Raw genomic sequence first — 19898 nt, 5'->3', positions numbered from 1 at the left:
GATGTAAGTGGAAGATCAGAGTGTCAAAAATTCAAAGGCACGATGCTTTGGTCATCACAAGGTATAATGGTCCTCACACATATATGTAAAACTCCATCAAAAAGACCATTGATTATTGAACTCTAATATAATATGCAAGTACTTGAAGGTGTTGGTTGAAAAAAATCCAATGATCCCTTGTTCAGTGTTAGTTGCATCTATTCAAAATCAGTTTGTATACCAAGTAAAATATGACAAAGTCTGGAATACGAAGTTGAAGGCAATAAAATTGATGTATGGAGATTGGGATACATCGTAGGAACCATAGTGAAATCTCAAACCTTGCCAGCATATGACGAAGAAGGTCAACTTGTTCTAGGGAAGAAAATATTCCATAGACTATTTTGGTCATTCAAGTCGTGCGTAGAAGGATTTCCATTTTGCAAACGTATGGTCCAAGTATATGGTACGTGGTTGTATGGTCAATATAAGCATGTCTTGTTGATGGAAGTTACACAAGACGGTGAATGAAATATCTTCCCAGTTGCATTCTTCATTGTTAAAGGGGGGACAATAGAGGATTGGGATTTTTTTTACCAATCTACGTCAATGTGTGGTTCAAGAAGATGGAGTTTTCTTAATATTCGATCGAGGAATGATAATTTGGGCGGTAATTGAACAACCAGAAAGTCGTTGGATACCTCCGCATGCATATCCCACATTTTGTATCTGTCATATTGCTAAGAATAGTATCGATCAGTTTCATAACGTATGAATCCGCAGTGAGATAATAAGCATGGGTAAGTTTTATTTTATTTTCAATATATTTGTATCCAGTTATGTGTATTTTAATTGATGTTTAACACAATATGTATTACAAAACGGGATACAAATTATGTCAACCAAACTTTGCTAAGAGGTTGAAGAATTTGAAGGTTATTTATAGTGAACGTGTTTGGAACTGGGTTTCAAGAATTCCACGAGAAAAATGGTTGTAAGCATATGATGGTGGTCAATGATACAGGAACATAATAACAAACCTTGCTGAGGCCATTAATTCAGTATTAAAAGGTACACGTTATCTCCCAATACCTAATGTGGTGAAAGAGACGTACTTTAGGTTGGCTAAGGTTTGGTCCGATAAAAGGAGAAAGATTGAGTGTATCATCAAAAGAGGTCAAACTTGGGCTCTTACAGTGGTAGAATCAATGGAAGCAAACAAGTGATTGAAAACATCAATGGTTGTTCATAAGTGTAATCGAATTTGTCATAATTCTGTTGTGTCATGCAACGAATGAGGAGAAGGTCAAACATTTCGCATTGATCTATAACATAGATAGCGTGATTATGGTCACTTTCAGGCATCATACAGTTGATACATGTAGTATAAGCACGTACACTTATGTTGATAAGTGCTTTCACCTATAGAGGATATTGAAAGTCTATAGCTTTGCATTCGAACATATCCCAAATGAATCATATTAGCCGAAAAAGGCTCACAACGAATGACTACCAAATCCAATGCTTCGTAGAAGTCCAAAGGGTCGACTTGAGTCTACTTGTATTCATACCAGTATGGATTTCCATAGTAGATAGAAAGGTCAACCGAAGAAATGTGATTTATGTAGGGCTGAAGGCCACTCCAAATAAAATGTCCAAATGTACCAAGATTTATGCCTCATTAGTAATCATATTTGTATTTGAATGGTTTCCAAATATTTGAATTTATGTTTTTATTCTAACTTCAATGAATCAAGGAGGAATGTTTGGTTTTTATATTTATTATTTTTTGAATGAGTGGTTCGATTTTTTTGAATGAATGATTAGTTTTTTCTATTTATTTTTTTAATGAATGTTTGGTTTTTCTATATATTATTTTATCTATTTATGTTAATATTTTTTAACGGGTGTGATAAATTAAACAAAATTAAACCATCATCTTTTGAATACGTAAATAAAAATAAATATTTAATTAATATTATTTTTTTACGAAAATAATTAACCATCTATAGTTCATGTCGGTGTCGTGGTGTTGTGGAATGATAATGTTGAGGCGGGCGTCGAGTGCGTTGTGGACATTGTGGTTACTCAGGGGCATGGTAGTCATCGTCTTCATTCATTGAGGGCATCTGATCCGATGTTGTAAAAATATACCTACCACTCTGCTCTCTCATCTCTGGTAGAAACGAAGATTGACAAATAGTAGTATTTGACATCATATATGTAATGTGTTGAATGCATTGATTCAAACATGGGAGAGTATATGGGTGCTGGAGGATGCATAAACTGGGTTGGCTGAGGCTACATAAACTCAAAATCATATTCCAGAACACCAAAATCATCAACCTCTTGTATTGAGCTATCATCCATATGCGCAGTCTCTGCTTCATGGCGGGATGAACTCCCACTCGGTAAAAAATAAGACTTTTCGAATTTACCATCTATTTTATTTAATTTTTGGAATTGTCATTTTTCACTTTGCGTTGTTAAATACGACTTTCCGTTATCCCAAAAATAGTTCAGGTAAACCGAACTGGTGAAATCAAAGTCATCGTCTTGAATGGGAGTAAGAGCTGGCAATGAAGACCCTCTGTTGTTCCATATAACAATGAAGTATATATGATGCGTAACCCAATTCATTATATGCTTACCCTTTGCATTCAATTTATGGAGCTCGCTATGATCGTATGGAGATCCCGGAATATGATGGTGGAAGCCAAACTGCCTCAACACTCTATCCGAATGCTAGAACTCCACAAAAGCAAAATGGATCAATGGTGTAACGGCTCACCAATATAGACAATCATCCCAAACATCTTGCGGCACACATGAAGTAATTTCATCACTGACGTACGACCTCCAAATAAACTATAAAATAAATATAAAAAATGATTATCTTAAAAATAAAAATTTAAAGTAAGCTTTTAATGTCAATATTCAACCTAAACTCTTTGATATTATTATGCACCAACCTGTTTTTTCTATTTTATACCTCAATCTATAAATCAATTAAAAATCAAAATTCATTAATTACTTTTAATCAAAACATTTAATAAAATTCTGATTAACATTTTAAATCAAAACTAAATAGAGATATTAACTTTCGTTTAAAGGAAAATCAATCGTAGTTCGACTAATTGGTGTTAAATAGTGAAGTCTCTGAAAAGCCCATGATTGTATTAACTTTAGACATCCTGATTTCCATGGTAGCATTATCGCTTACGATTACTGACGCCTTACACATCTCACGATACAAGAACACCAATATCGTCGATCCCCAACTGTGTTGACGAGTATTCTAAAAATTGCTCAGAAACGGGAGACAATGAGTGTGAACTAAACTACCGGATTTATCCGGCATCAAAACTTCCCCAATCAACTCCAACTTAAATGCTCGAGTTGCATATAAAACTTCTTGCTTAGTACTATTCTCATCGAGCAAAAATTAATTCTCCAACCATGATAGCCTAATACGTCGGCCGTTTAAACATGGTTTTACTGGCACCTTCGTAAGTAACATATTACAACAAAAATCCACCTGGACCAACTTGAACTCTCGAAAAAAATAACATGGTAAAATTTAGTCTATTTCAAGTTATCTTTGATCAACTCTTGTGGACCCCTGGGAATATTGATTCGATTACGGAGGACTCGCTCTGGGTTTTCCTACGATTAATTAAATCATGAAATTAATCAATTGTTATAAAACAAACTTTTTACCATTCAATAATAATGATTGTGTTATCAAGTAAAATATAATATTTTATTAAACTACATAATAATAATACCATCAATCCTAAATGGCTAGAAATATGTTGAGCTTCAAAATGAATCAACTAATTTTGTTTCGCCATTTGAACGAATCTACAGAAAAAATAATTTTTTAAACCAGAATAATTTAATATAAAAGTAATCTCAAATATATTAAACAACAACAAAAAAAATTATCTTCACTAATATATAAACCACGCATGCATATTATTACTGCCAAATTCGCGGGAACATCCATATTATTACTATTAAATTTTGGGTTTAACATTATTAGAACCATTTTTCTCGTAGCATTATTCTAAAAATTCATGGGGTCATACATATTATTATATGCATAATATATGAACCATGCATATATATTATTCGAAAATTATTCAAACCCTAATATACGAATAAAATAAATTACCCAATTCAGTTTTTCTTTCTTCCTTCCTTCCTTTCTTTCTTTCTTCTCTTCTCCTTTCTCTTCTATTTTCACCTTTGGTCGAACCATTCCCATGTGTTATATAAATAACCAAGGTCGGGTGCCATAATAATTGAGGAAAATTATTTTTGTCATTCAGATTTTGCAACATTCTCCATTCTTCACGGGGAGCTGGTCGCATGCCCTTCATGGGTGTCCACTGGCAAGCCATGCATGCGTTATTCCAGCCACTGCATGACGTTGGTTCGTTCACGGGGAGCTGGAGCAGGGAGCAGGTGCAGGCGTTCACAGGCTTGCATGGGGCATGCAGAGCGTTCAGTCAGGGTGGTGGCTTAAGGATTGCGCATGGTAGTCCATGCGTCTTGCTTGGTGTTTGCTTGGGTATCGAACGATCGTCCATGTTCTATGGGGTGTCGCATGATGATCCATGCGTCATACCGTGTATTGTAACATTCACCCTTTTCAACAAATAATTTAGGACAAACGTTATTCGGCGAAATTTTTTTCAAAGCGTTATTCGAAAACTTTTGCCCATCAAAACAATTAAAAAAAGGTCAAAGACAGAGTTAAAATATGAATGGAAGACGATCCTTGAAAATCAAGCTATCAAAATATATATTTAACGTTTTATTAAATTAACTATTTTTTTATAATATTTGGACTCCTAATATTTTATTTTCTACAATTAGATACCCCGAGAGTCGTCAACACGCTTGCTTGTTAATTTTGAATTTGTAAACATAAAATTTTATTAACCGAGTGGAATTTGAGACTTAGCTCAAATCAATTCATAGCGAAGATGGGGCATATTTTATCTTAAAGGCGAGCTCCTTTTACATTTAAATTGGCATTATAAATACAATATATACATAGTTTGAGATTCTTTAGTATAGGCTTTTCGTGGCAAAATACTCACCAAAACTTTTCTTCTGTATTTTGTTGCCAATATGCAAAAGGGATTGATGCCAATAGAAAAGGATTAGGCAAAAATAGAAGAAAGAGAGCAACAATTCTCCTTGTAAAGTTAACAGCTTAAATATGTTAGTGATTTCTGTATTATTTTAAATTGTAGTACTTCTATTTTATTTTTATAAAATAGTATTAATGTATTATAATTTTAAATTTTGTATCAATTTTCTCACTTGTGGTTCAAATTTATTGTTAGATATTGGCCTGATAACTCCGAAAGAGTAATAAAAAAAATTAGCCATCCATATTTATGAATTTTATCAATTTGGGTCATAAAAAATGTAAAAATAGATGACTGAAAAATTATATTGTTTAATTAAGAGAAAATCGCCTCAGTGACCAAAAAAAAGTTATAATATACGATTTTAACCAACTTTTTTTGGATTTGCCAAAATGACCAACAAAATCGCAACGCGAAATAAAAATCGCAACGCGATCCCCAGAATCGCAAATCAGTTTCCAAAATCGCAACGCGATTCTTGAAAATCGCAATGCGATAGTACAAATTCGCTTTGCGATTTTACAGAATCGCAACGCGAATATGAAAATCGCAACGCGAACACATAAATCGCAACGCGTATCCGTAAATCGCAACGTGTATCCGTAAATCGCAACGCGTATCCGTAAATCGCAATGCGTATCCGTATATCGCAACGTGTATCCGTAAATCGCAACGATAATCCGTAAATCGCAACGAGAATCTGTAAATCGCAACGATAATCCGTAAATCGCAACGATAATCCGTAAATCGCAACGAGAATCTGTAAATCACAACACTGAAATTTTGGGTATATAACACTGAAATCATAAACTAAATCCCTAAATCGCAACTCATTCCATCTCCATCTATCACTCTCTCCGGCGACATCCGTTCCTATATCCAACGACATCCTTCCCAATCCGGCAACAGGTTTTAGTTTCGCAGCTCGTCTGTTTAGTAAATTAATTTACAACCATGAAATCATCTAATGTTGATCATGTTTGGATAGATTTGTGTTTTGGAGGGTCATGGGATAATGTTCATGGTGTTTTACAATATATGCCTTTACCCATGAATCTTCAACTTAGGTGATTTTTAAATGCAAACGTTGTATTATGTGGATTTTATGTGTGAACTTTTAACATTTTCAGTTGAATTAATGACTCAGGCCAACCATTTTGACTTAACCAACTCTTGTTATTCAGTTGTTATCACTATTAGGCATGCATTTGACTATCGCAACACGGAAATTACAATCGCAACGAGAGAATCGCAATGCAAAATGAAAATCGCATTGCGATTCTCTCGTTGCGATTTTCATTTCCGCATTGCGATTTTCATTTCGCATTGCGATTCTATCGTTGCGATTTTCATTTCGCATTGCGATTTTCATTTCGCATTGTGATAGTCAATTTTGCCTTCAACATAATGCAGATTGAAATCAACAAAATCAACCATTACATTTCGCAATGCGGAAATGAAAATCGCAACGAGAGAATCGCAATGCGAAATGAAAATCGCAACGAGAGAATCGCAATGCGAAATGAAAATCGCAATGCGAAATGAAAATCGCAACGAGATAATCGCAATGCGAAATTAAAATCGCATTGCGATTCTCCCATTGCGATTTTCATTTCCGCATTGCGATTTTCATTTCGCATTGCGATTCTCTCGTTGCGATTTTCATTTCGCATTGCGATTTTCATTTCGCATTGCGATAGTCAATTTTGCCTTCAACATAATGCAGATTGAAATCAACAAAATCAACCATTACATTTCAATCAATTAAACAAGCACAAATAAGAATTATATTCGCATCAATTACACAAATCAACTTTTACAAATCATCTTTTACAAATCAATTAAACAATCAAAAAATAAGCAATAATTCTTATTTCCGATCATCTACTATTGAATCAACTTTTACAAATCAATTAAACAATCAAAAAACAATCAATTAAACTATTGAATCAACTTTTGCAGCTCAACATCATTTTCACGCAGTTCACTTCTGAGATTAACCTGCAGAAACCAAACATTTGTTCAAACAACACTTTCTACACATCTAAAACCTACAAACAGCAAATTATTGAATTCTAGGTACTTAACCAAACATTTTCAAACCAAAAGTATATAAACTTACCAATTGTTTATGGACATTTTTATAACGCGGATGCAGGTAGGCAGCGTCTCGTATATATCGATTTAGCCATATAATGCCGAAACCACAAGCCTACTGCAGCTTTATCTCTATCGGTGGGAGGTAGATACTTGATGCTTCCCGTCGTCAAACGCTCCAACGCCAAGCATACGAGAGGACCACAATCTCCTCTGGCTCCGCTCGTTTGTTGTGGCGCGGTCTCGTCTCTAATAACTGTAATATTGAGCTTCTTTGGCTTCTTGTTTCCAGAACGAGTCCAATAATTGATCGCATCCAAGAATTTAGCCAAATGAGAGCTCCATCCCTTAATAACATCTCTTAAATCAGCCAATGATATGTAATTTATCATGCTGTCATACACTATTGTCTTAAGGGATGGGAGCTGAAGCTCGACGAGAATCCAATGTTTACGTTCCAAAACAGGGATAAACACCTGCAATCATAAGTAATAATTCATTCATTTGCACACTTATTTCATAAAACCTTTAAACTCAATCTAAAATAAATACTAACCTTATCGACCTCCCACCATGCAGGATAAAGTTTAGCTTGTCCATTGCCCAAATCAAATGATTCATTTCGTGCATTCTTCAAGTGAACGGCGTGAAAAGACGTCGGCATAATTGTATATCGTATATTTTTATTTTTCTTAAGTTTTCTTATTATTAGAAGACGTGTCACCCACGCATCGATATGCTGTTTTACAAAAAAAGACATATATTAGTGACTTACATAAATTTAAAAAAAAATTAATCAAATTGAAATATAAGAAAAATATAAGACTTACCCCCCCATCGAAATAGCCATTGTCTTCGACCCCTAATAATACGCCCCACCAAGACCGATCAAGCAACAAATAGATATCATCGGTGAGCTTGCATATGTCAGTGAAACACCCCTGGCTCCGCTCATGTAGATAAAAATCAACAGCGGTCTTAGCCCAAAGGGTGTTATCCAGAATTGTGTCCGGTAGTTGTTCCCTCTCCTCTTCAGATACCGGTATGGTACTGGCCGGTAACTCATACAAGAGCCAACTTGAATCCATCATGTCCGGCACGTCAGAGGGTTTCTCAAGAAGCCTACATATGACGCCATGTGAATCGGGCTCTTGAATGGTGGGAGGGACCTCTTCAATGATGACAGTGGCCTCTTGAACGGTGGGAGGGGACTCTCGAGGAATGATAGGGGGGCCTCTTCAACGATAGGAGTGGACTCTTGAGGGATGACAGGCGAGTCGGGCTTCTTCTTGCGGTGTCTTCGCACTATTGGGGTGTACGGAGACTTAATAGCACGTGCACGCTGTCTGATGCGTGAACTCCATCGTGCAAGCATAACCCGACGTAAAGCATCCACTCTATCGGGCCGCTAAATAATTAAATACAAAATCAGTAAATAAACAGACATGATATTTAAACAGTGAAAACAAAGACAAATATGTTTCAAACTTGCATTGTATTCACCCAAGTCATTATTCTATCATAGTTCACAAAATGCATCAGATAACAAAGAAAAATATGTTTCAAACTAATACCCTGAAGTTAGTATTTGTCTTTGTTTTGTCTTTTGGTTGAAAGTAAATTTATCCATTCAAGTTTCAATTTGCAGAAGAAGAAATAGTTTACTTTCGCAACACGAAACTTAAAATCGCAACGCGAAACCAAAATCGCTACGCGAAATGAAAATCGCAACGACAGAATCGCAATGCGAAATGAAAATCGCAACGAAAGAATCGCAACGCGAAATGAAAATCGCAATGCGATTTTGGTTTCGCGTTGCGATCTTGTCGTTGCGATTTTGGTTTCGCGTTGCGATTCTGTCGTTGCGATTTTCATTTCGCGTTGCGATTTTGGTTTCGCGTTGCGATTTTAAGTTTCGTGTTGCGAAAGTAAACTATTTCTTCTTCTGCAAATTGAAACTTGAATGGATAAATTTACTTTCAACCAAAAGACAAAACAAAGACAAATACTATTTCACAGTGTTAAAGAATACACAGTTTAGCAGAATTGGCAGCAACCGAACAAATTTACTTTCAACCAAAAGACAAAACAAAGACAAATACTATTTCACAGTGTTATAGAATACACAGTTTAGCAGAATTGGCAGCAACCGAACAAATTTACTTTCAACCAAAAGACAAAACAAAGACAAATACTATTTCACAGTGTTATAGAATACACAGTTTAGCAGAATTGGCAGCAACCGAACAAATTTACTTTCAACCAAAAGACAAAACAAAGACAAATACTATTTCACAGTGTTAAAGAATACACAGTTTAGCAGAATTGGCAGCAACCGAACAAATTTACTTTCAACCAAAAGACAAAACAAAGACAAATACTATTTCACAGTGTTAAAGAATACACAGTTTAGCAGAATTGGCAGCAACCGAACAAATTTACTTTCAACCAAAAGACAAAACAAAGACAAATACTATTTCACAGTGTTAAAGAATACACAGTTTAGCAGAATTGGCAGCAACCGAATAAATTTACTAAGCAATCTAAGTGAAATGGCTAATCTAAGTGAAATTACGAGTAAATTTATCATTAAGTTAAATATGGAAAATCTTAAACTTACCTCGTTGCGTAGAGTATGAACCTCATTCTGCAACGATACTATCATCTCACGTAGAGCGGCAACCTCACCACGTAAAGTTGACACCTCCACACGCCATGCACCATCGTTATCGCGTAGAGTACCGATCTCCTCACGCAAGGCATTGACCTCATCACGTAACTCCCTTGACTCATCCCGTTGAGGTGGAGGTGGAGAACAGGGAGATAGGAGTCGTGGCATCTTTTCCGGTCGCCTATCATGAGGTGATGGTGGAGAAGAGGCTCGATGATGTGACGGGATAGGTGATGGCTCTCGTTCTAGAGGTGTATAGTCGGGTCGATCGGGTGATGGCTCTAGGTGAGGTGATGGCTCTCGAATTGGAGGAAGTGGATGCTGCTCATCATCCGTGCCATCAAAAAAATTCTGACTAGCTTGCCACCAATCAGTGGCAAGCTCTTCCTCCGTGGGTGTCAGTCTTTGTAATGGAATGTTAGCCTCCTAAAATATAAAAACTCAAACAAAGTTAAACGTCTACTATTAATAACTTGTTTATATATTATATGAAAGTATTTGTGTTAACTTACATTATTTATTGTGGCATATGGTATTAAGTCTTCCTAATCCAACAGAGTTTTCCTCTTCCAGGAAATAGCCCTGGGAATATCATTTGACGTTTTTATTGCATATGTACGCATGCTGGGGAAAGCCTCGAATATCCAAATCTACAAACAATATAATAACAAAATTAGTAATTGTTAAATAATTAATTATAATTTTAGAAACATTATATAGAAATTCTTACCTTAAAGGCCCAAACAAAGCCTGACAAAGTGTATTTGGACCCATCGCCCCGCAAACTTTTGCGGTCATCAAAGGCAGACGACAACTTAGTCCAGGTAGCTTTCCATATATACGAACCCCACGGAAACAGATTCCATGCATTCAGGTCCTCTACCAATATTATTAGCTCCCGATGAATAGGTTGTCTGGCCTCTCTGCCTAAAAAGCCAGCATACACAAGTAGTAGAAGGCATACTCGGACAACATCGACGTCATCCATCCGAGTGAAACCAGCTTTCTTATTAAACAATTTCTTCAGGTCGTCGACATGTAGGTTCGGCTTCTCCATTGACTCATCCGGAAAAACCCGGGATAACCATGATGGGCGGGCGATATGACGAGTGTACCGGCCTACATCATCGTGTCCGAATCGTAGACCAGTGATTAAGCAGAACTCCTTCCGCCCAAAACAAGTATACGCTGGTGGAAAATGAAACCATATCTCTTCCTCACCACGTTGTATACTGTCGGGTAGATTTGATGTCATGGTCTGAAGCCACAAATGGGTCAAATTAGCATCTCCACCCGGATGCTGTACTCTCAGCCATGGCCCGAAGCAGGTTTCCTCAAACAATTGTCTTTGAGCAGGTGAAAGCTTCTTTGCAATTGTAGTGGCCAGGCTGACTTTATTTCTCAAGGTCAATTGAGCCGAAAAAAATTTCTACAAAAACAATAAACATACCAAGTTAGATATACCAAAAACTACACTGTGAAGATATACCAAAAACAATAAACATAAAAAGTAGTAGTTTATTCTTGAAACTAAAATTTGCAACACTGTTTTGTCTTTTGGTTGAAATGAAAATCGCAACGAGAGAATCGCAACGCGAGATGACAATCGCAACGAGAGAATCGCAACGCGAAATGAAAATCGCAACGAGAGAATCGCAACGCGAAATGAAAATCGCAATGCGATTTTGGTTTCGCGTTGCGATTCTCTCGTTGCGATTTTCATTTCGCGTTGCGATTCTTTCGTTGCGATTGTCATCTCGCGTTGCGACAGTCAATCTCTCGTTGCGATTTTCATTTATCTCGTTGCGACTCTTCTGCAAATTGAAACTTGAATGGATTGCATTACTTCAACCAAAAGACAGAACAAAGACAAAGACAAATACTAACTTGAAAATCGGAACGAGAGAATAGCAACGCGAAATGAAAATCGCAACGACAGAATCGTAACGCGAAATGAAATCTAAGTGAAATGGTTAATCTATTATTGAAATGACCAGTAAACTTATCATCAGTTTCAATATGAAAAACCTACAATAATGCAAACATTTCAAAATAAAAATAATTAAAAAAACTAACCCTCGGAGGTTGATTTTCCATTTCTGAATATTGTGAGGGATTTCTGACCGTGAATGGTTGTGAGGGATTTCGCCGGAGATGGGGACGGAAATCTTCGGAGATGGGGACGGATTTCTTCGCCGTAGAGAGTGAGAGATGGAGATGGGACTGAGTTGTGATTTTAGGTTTTAGGTTATGAGTTGCGATTACGGGATTTTGTCTTAATATTCTTTTTGTAATTTGAAAATAAAATACGCGTAGCGATTATAATGGCGCTTTAAATATCGCGTTGCGATTTTATATATTATCGTTGCGATTTACGGATACGCGTTGCGATATACGGATACGCATTGCGATTTACCCATACGCGTTGCGATTTACGGATACACGTTGCGATTTACGGATACGCGTTGCGATTTATGTGTTCGCGTTGCGATTTTCATATTCGCGTTGCGATTTTGGAAAATCGCAATGCGAATTTGTACTATCGCATTGCGATTTTCAAGAATCGCGTTGCGATTTTGGAAACTGATTTGCGATTCTGGGGATCGCGTTGCGATTTTTATTTCGCGTTGCGATTTTGTTGGTCATTTTGGCAAATCCAAAAAAAGTTGGTTAAAATCGTATATTATAACTTTTTTTTTGGTCACTGAGGCGATTTTCTCTTTAATTAATGATACTTTTCATTTATTTTTTAAGATGGATAAACACGGTAAACGTATGAGATTAAAAAACATTTCTCCTTTTATAGCTATCAAGTCAATAATTAACGGTAAAAGTAAATATAAATTTAGTGAGAAATTAAGGTTTTTAAATACATAATAATACATATATTTAATTTAGTAAAAATAAACATAAAGACTAAATTTAAAATTTTAAAATAATATAAAGATCTAATATATATTTAAATCAAAAATTAATTTTACTATGAGATTAAACTTAGAGAGAAATATATTAATTTATAATTTCAAGAAAAATTAATAGTTTAAAATTTTATTAATCAATTAACAACATGCATACCCTATATATACGATTGCTCAAATCTTAATTTTTTAAAATAATAACAATCTCTTTTATCTTTAAAATTATTTAATAAGTTTGAAAAAATAATTTTAAAAAATATACACTTTGCAAAAGTGCATTTCGTTAAGGAGAAGGATCGGCCATTTGGGGACCAACATGGAGCAATAATATTTTTTTTTATCGATATGGAACATGCTTTTTCCTGTTTAATTATAAGAAAAGAGGGGGAATATGTTCAACTTTTCTATCGACTCCATAGTTGAAAATCTGCTTTAGCACCCATTAATTGTCGCATAAAGTGTGATATGATAAGACTTCACTCTTTCGTATTATACACTACTTGCTATTACAAGGTGAAGGGAATATTATACTATTTATTTCCAATGCAAAATGCAATTTTTCTCAATGAAATCGCCACTTCGTGTTTGCCATTAATAATATTAATGGAAGGTCAACCCATCTTTCTCTATGCTATATGCGTAAGCATATATGTTAAATTAAAGAGGAGAGTCTAAGTAGTAATGATAACTTGGTCGCATAAGTATGCACTACTACATATTAATGCATTGCAAAGTTTCATTACCACTATCATACAACCATAACTACATTTTGACTTTGAATATTAATTCCGGTGAGTTTTCTTAAAGATTTGGTTACATATTATTACATTCTACAATATAATAATATTGATCAGATTTTATATCAGATGACGAATTATAAAATTTAAAAAAATAAATAAATTATATAAGAATTTGATACTTTCAAGAAGACCACGATATCTCTCCCTCAATCTATTTCTGCTAGGAAAGGTAATATGCAGAGGTGAAATTTGGTTAGGGCTTCTTTTAAGATTTTTTTATTTATCCAAATATTTTAGTTTGAGTTTTAATTTTTATATTAGTGTTAAATTTATTTTAATAAAGTACTTTGATTTATGATCTTTTGACATTTTTTATAAAAAAATATAAAATATTCTGAAAATATATTTTCAGATAAACAACAATAATCTGTAATTTCATTTAGTTTTAAAGTTAGTTTTTCTATTTAAATTAAAACTTTATTTTCATATTATAAAATATCATAAATTAATTAAATTAAAATTTGATATAACTCCAATAACTAATTTTTTTTTAACTTACTAAAGTGTCCAAATATTATATTTTGATTAAATTTCAATTTTATCCAATTTCTTGTTCATATTTGACAACAATGGAAAGATTAGTTTCTCATTTACGTATATTTGGAACATCCAATAATTCTTGGCAGGAGCAGGAGCAGGAGCAAAAAGATCAGCCTCTTGAAATAAAGGAGGTTCTAAGTTTGAATCCCGACAATTCTCACTCCACAATTTTATTATTATTTTTCTATAATTAATTTAAACACAAATTTATAAAACAATTTTGGTAGAACTTAACATATTTTTTTAGTTTACTTTAGTGTCTAAACGTATAATCTTTTTGTTAGGGGTTTTGGGTTCAAGTCCCCTCTCCTCCTAACTACTTTTTTTTTTGATAAGGTCGTTATTCGAACAAGTTATAAAAAAGATAATATGTATATTATTGATGAGGAGAGATCAAAATTAAAATATATTTTATAAAACCCATGTCATTTAATAATATAGAAAACATAATATTTATATGATTTTATTAAGAATATTCTTTTATTAATATAATATAAGTATAAGATAATATTTACTGAGGTTAAGTTTCTTGGTATGGAGGGCATCCCAACCCCATTGCCAAAAATGAGAGAAGAGACCCAATCTATAAAAAAATAATTAAACCCTAAACACCAACCTAAGAGGCTATGCCCACTCCCAATTCCTTTCTTTTCAAGATTTGGTGCACACATGTCTTATAGTGTTCTCCTGCCCCCACCAATCTCAAATCATACACTATTCTTGTTTTTTCTTTTCAACAGGTGTCATAAAGTGGGTTTAGTTTATTTAATTAAAAAAAATCAACGATGTGATTATTCTCTTCAAATTGCCGAATATTTTAAAAAGATTTAAACTCAAATGTTAAATTTTAATAAATATTTTTTTCTTCAATACCCAACCGTCTTTACAATAAAATAAATTAGGTTAAACTAATCATCCTTATACTAAATATTTATTATATTTAATTTAAATTTATTAATTAATAAATTAAAAAATTATAATTACAAGTTTTCACGTATATTATTTATAGTATTTAATGTGTTGAAAATTAATAAAAAAATCTTAAACAGCTCAGGAATTTAATTAATTTTTTTGAAAATGGAGGTTTATTATTTAGCAGTGAAGACACTTGTCCGGGAGGTGAGGTGATTCCCACCCCATCTTCCATCAACTGTGGAAAAAGCTTTTTCTTTTCTGCGTAAAGAAGAAATGATAAAGATGCTGAAAAGAGGAGGATAATGCTACGTGGATTTTCTTCCAATTATTCCCACACTAATGGTGATTTTTATTTTATTTTCTCTTTTAGCAAGCGGTGTTATAAATTATTATATATTTCATTAAAAACATTACTGTTTAAAAAAATTTATCTATGAAGTAAAAAAAATATAATGTATGAGATATTATAGGCGTAATACCAATATTAGTCCTCGATAGTTATTAAAATGATCACTTTAGTCTATATTATTTTTTTAACATTTAACTGCTAACATTTTAATATTTTTATCGAAATCGTCTATATTAGATAAAAATTATTATTTGATAACAATCAACATGACATGATAATTTCACGTGTGCTTCATTTGTAACATGATATATGTCACGTTATTATTTTATATGATATAACAGATATCATTAATCACTTTAGGTGATATATCACATGTTATGTCACCACTTTTAATGATGCAATACATATGTCATTACATAATTTTGAATGATGTGACACATTATGCGATATATCATGCGACGTGCCTTTAGTTAAATATATTTGAAAATATTACATCAATACATTGCATTGATCGTTAGTGAATTAATGGTTTCCATCCAACTTACATTTATAATTAATTAACTAACGGTTTTCATTCGACTTGCATTGACCGTTAAAAAACTAATTGTTTTTATTTACAATTCTTATACCATAAAATCTTATATAATTCAAATGTCATATTTTTTTTTATAAAGTCTTACATTGATCATAGAAATTAATTATAGAACTGTATAGTTAATTTTAAGAAATCATTTAATAAATTTATAAATCAAATCTCATGTTTTATAATTTGGTCTTGAATGTTAATTAGTGGGATCTTGAGGAAAAGGGGTAGTTGTTGGTGTGGCAGTTTTGGTTTTGTTGGGCCATGGACAGTTGCAATTTTTAATGGATACGTGTTGTCAACCTTATAGCCTATAACCAAGCTCATCACAACCCAAATATCAATATTGGCAATTATAAACCCCAAAACTGAACATTAGACATTGCATGCATATCGCAATCAAGAATCGACACGAAGCAATCTTTCACTTGTAAATGAAAAATCAAGAGCTAAAAATGTAAGCTCTTAAGCTGCCAAGTAAGAGTATTGCATGGCACACACGTAGCAGCAACCGTTGAATCTAAAGCCAAATGGAGTCGGTGCAGGCTACACGTGTCTGGGTAAGTCTATATGTTGACCTACCCTATATATACTCGTATTCTACCACTGTTGCTAAATAGTAGTGAAGAAGTAAAAGGGTAAAACAAAGAAGGAAAGAATGTCAGGGGCACAGGGAGCGTTGCCCAAGGAGTCGAGACGGCAACAACATATGAATCAGTGCAGGGAGGAGAGAATAAGAGCAAGACGGAGCTGAGGTCCAAGGAAGATGAGGGTGGCATTCAGGTTGATAGGCTAGAAGACAAGGTCAATGATCCTGCCGGCCAAGGTGGACCTGTCTTTGGCAATCCCCATGCCGATCATGACGGCAACCAAGATTTGGGCGTTACCGGCACAGCCTAGCTTTTGCTTTTGCTTTAGCCCATCCCCCTACCGGCTACTGCTATCTACTCATTTTTTTTAACATCTTTTATATAAATTTGAAAAATTTTACAACGCTCTAATCATCTACCAACACTAATAAGAACCACTAACGATGAGTATAAAGAAAATTCTACAACCTCGAACGATGAATGTGTATAAAAAGATTATACAACCTCGACCAGCGCTGATGTTTATCATTTAATTAATTTAATTTATAAAAATTTAAATTAGTTTATCACTTAATTATGAACACCATTAATGAAAATTTAATTTACAAAAATTTAAAATTCTAAAGATTTAATTACTTTATAGAAATTTTAAATTTGATTTTTTTTAAATTTTAAATTTTAAACGGTTTAATGTATAATTATAAATTACTTAATAAGAATTTAAAATTCTAAAGATTCAAATAATTTATATAAATTTTAAATTCGATTTATTTAAATTTAAAATTTCAAAAAAATAAAATTTTAAATTTTGAAGGGTTTAATTTATAATTATAAATTACTTAAAAATTTAAAAGGAAAATATTTATAATATAAATTATTTAAAAAATTAAAAATAAAATATTTAAAATAAAAGATAACTTAAAATTTTAAAGTTAAAATATTCAAAATATAAATTACTTAAAAATTCAAAGTTAAAAATATTTAAAATAAAAGATAAATTATACTAGTGATTACTTAATTATCATCCTATCGGATGATGACACTAATGACACAAGGTACTATTTAAGAGTTAAGTTTATTTGACGCAAGTGATATATGACATTAATAATAGGTTATTATTTGATACGGGAGTTAAATTTATTTGATATGAGAGTTAAATTTATTTGACACTAATGATACAGGGTACTATTTGATATGAAATTTAAATTTATTTTAATTTATTAAAATTAAGATCAAATTGATAGAAAATATAAATGATATTGATTACATGTATAATTATATTAAATGTTTTAATTGTTACTTCAATTTTTCTGTTAAATATATTAACGGTGATTTAATTGAATGTATTTAAATATTAATGCAAGTGGCTTAATTGAATGTATTTAGATAATTAAGTGATTAATAAAATTTTAAAAATGATGGTCAAAATAAAAAGAGATAATAGTTAGGTTGTCGTTAGTATAATTTACTCTTTATTATCATTAATAATGTTCATCGATGTTCGTCGAACGTGACAGTTCGTTTCTTCGTTAAATATTAATACAAATGGTTTAATTGAATGTATTTAATTGAATGTATTTAAATATTGATTTTTTTATGCCTACTTATCTTCACTTGTATTGTATGCTTTTTTTATGACTAAACGTATAAATAAAATTTAATTTACTATTAGAATTTTAATTATTAAAAAATTAATTCACGTGATTTTTCAAGTTAAATAAACTATCAATGTCTCATGCATACTTGTTTCATGTTTATGTTATTTTTCAAGTAAAAAATGTATTTGAAATATTAGATATTTATATACATGTTAATAATTTATTTTTATATAAATTTAATACATTTTATATATTTATACAATATTCATTTCATATTATATTTCAATTAATTTCTCACATGATTTAATTTTGATTCTAAATTTATTTATTTAAAAAATTCGAAATTCAGTTTACTTTTTATTCATTTATTTTTTTGAAAAGATTAATATTATACTTAGTATTTGTTAATTTAATATAATATTAAAAAATAATTATACTATGATAAACGCCAGCGCTTATTATCGTAAATTGTCTTACATAATTTTAAATGACAATTGAACCCTTTAAAAAATATAATAAAATTCAATGATAAAAAGAAAAGTTATTTTTTAGTTTTATCTCTTCTTTTTAAATTTTAAGAAAGATAAATTATCTAACTTATTATTTAATTCATAAATAAAATTAAAATTATATAAAAATTTTAAATCATATTTAAATGCACATGGAGAATTTTTAAGACGGATCATAATTACTTGTCGATAAAAATTTCAGAAACTCCCTTATCAGACAATTGTTGCCATCGCTGAATTAAATTCTTTGACAGCTGCTTGATCATAATCTTATGAATGATTCTTTTTTTAGGAAAGAAATAGCTTATATTCCAAAAGCATCAATGATAACAAGTTGCTTAATACATTCAGGTTCATCCAGGAAAAACCAAATCAGACTGTGGTTCGATAAGGCCCATTGAGCCAGCGTGTAAACCACTTTGTTCGCTTCACTACATACATAGTGAACTTTGAAGGATGGAAAGTCATCAAGGAGGGAACGAGCCTCATTGAGCAACAATCCTATTGTAGAGAGGTCCTAGGTCTTGTTCATGGATGAATTAGCCAATATGTTTACCACCGAGATAACATATCCTTCTATTAACACTTTGTTCCATCCATTCTCGGCAGAAGTCTAATTGCCTGTGTAAACGCATAAGCTTCTGTGGATTCAACCGTATCAGGAGGATCAATCTGAGTAGTCATTCCTCCAAGGGCCATACCGTTCGAATCTCGAACCACAACGCCTATATCGACCTTATGGGATTTGTGATAAAATGCCCCGTCCACATTGATCTTAATCAACCCCTGCGCCAGCTTACACCACTTGCGAATTCGACGGGGAGGGGTCTCTCTGCTAAGGCAAGCGAACAGATTAGAAACTTGTTTAAACTCACTCAGAAGGTTCCAAGCCTTTAAAATGACATTTATGTCTGGTTGAAGCTCTGTGTTATTGATCCATTTATTCCTACGATTCCAAACATTCCAAAGCAACATGAGGAATAGATCAAATCCTTCTCGGTTTAGCTTGGGGAGCGTGGATTTTAACCAATCCAAACAGGAGATCCCTTCCCAATCGACAATAACTTGAGGTAGACCCGACAGACTGAAGATAGGTTTCAACTTAGGGCAATTCTTAATCGCGTGCAGAGCCGATTCCAACGAGGCATTACACATGCTACAAATCCATCCCCAAGTCTGCCCTG

The 19898-nt window shown here is 33.0% G+C and overlaps 1 protein-coding gene and 1 pseudogene across 1 annotated transcript; one reads left to right on the top strand and one right to left on the bottom strand.

Moving 5' to 3' along the window:
- Nucleotides 1-16675: 16675 nt before the first annotated feature.
- On the top strand, nt 16676-16917 carry LOC120143861 (annotated as a pseudogene).
- A 2376-nt stretch (nt 16918-19293) lies between these two features.
- LOC120143860 lies at nt 19294-19869 on the bottom strand. The gene has a single exon (XM_039158081.1). It carries the CDS (start codon nt 19867-19869, stop codon nt 19294-19296), a length of 576 nt encoding a protein of 191 aa, XP_039014012.1.
- Nucleotides 19870-19898: the final 29 nt, after the last annotated feature.

Source organism: Hibiscus syriacus, unplaced genomic scaffold, assembly GCF_006381635.1.
Source record: "Hibiscus syriacus cultivar Baekdansim isolate YM2019G1 unplaced genomic scaffold, ASM638163v2 tig00110864_pilon, whole genome shotgun sequence".
Lineage (NCBI taxonomy): Eukaryota > Viridiplantae > Streptophyta > Magnoliopsida > Malvales > Malvaceae > Hibiscus > Hibiscus syriacus.
The sequence above is the reverse complement of the archived record's forward strand: the minus strand, read 5'-3'. Positions and strand labels throughout refer to the sequence as shown.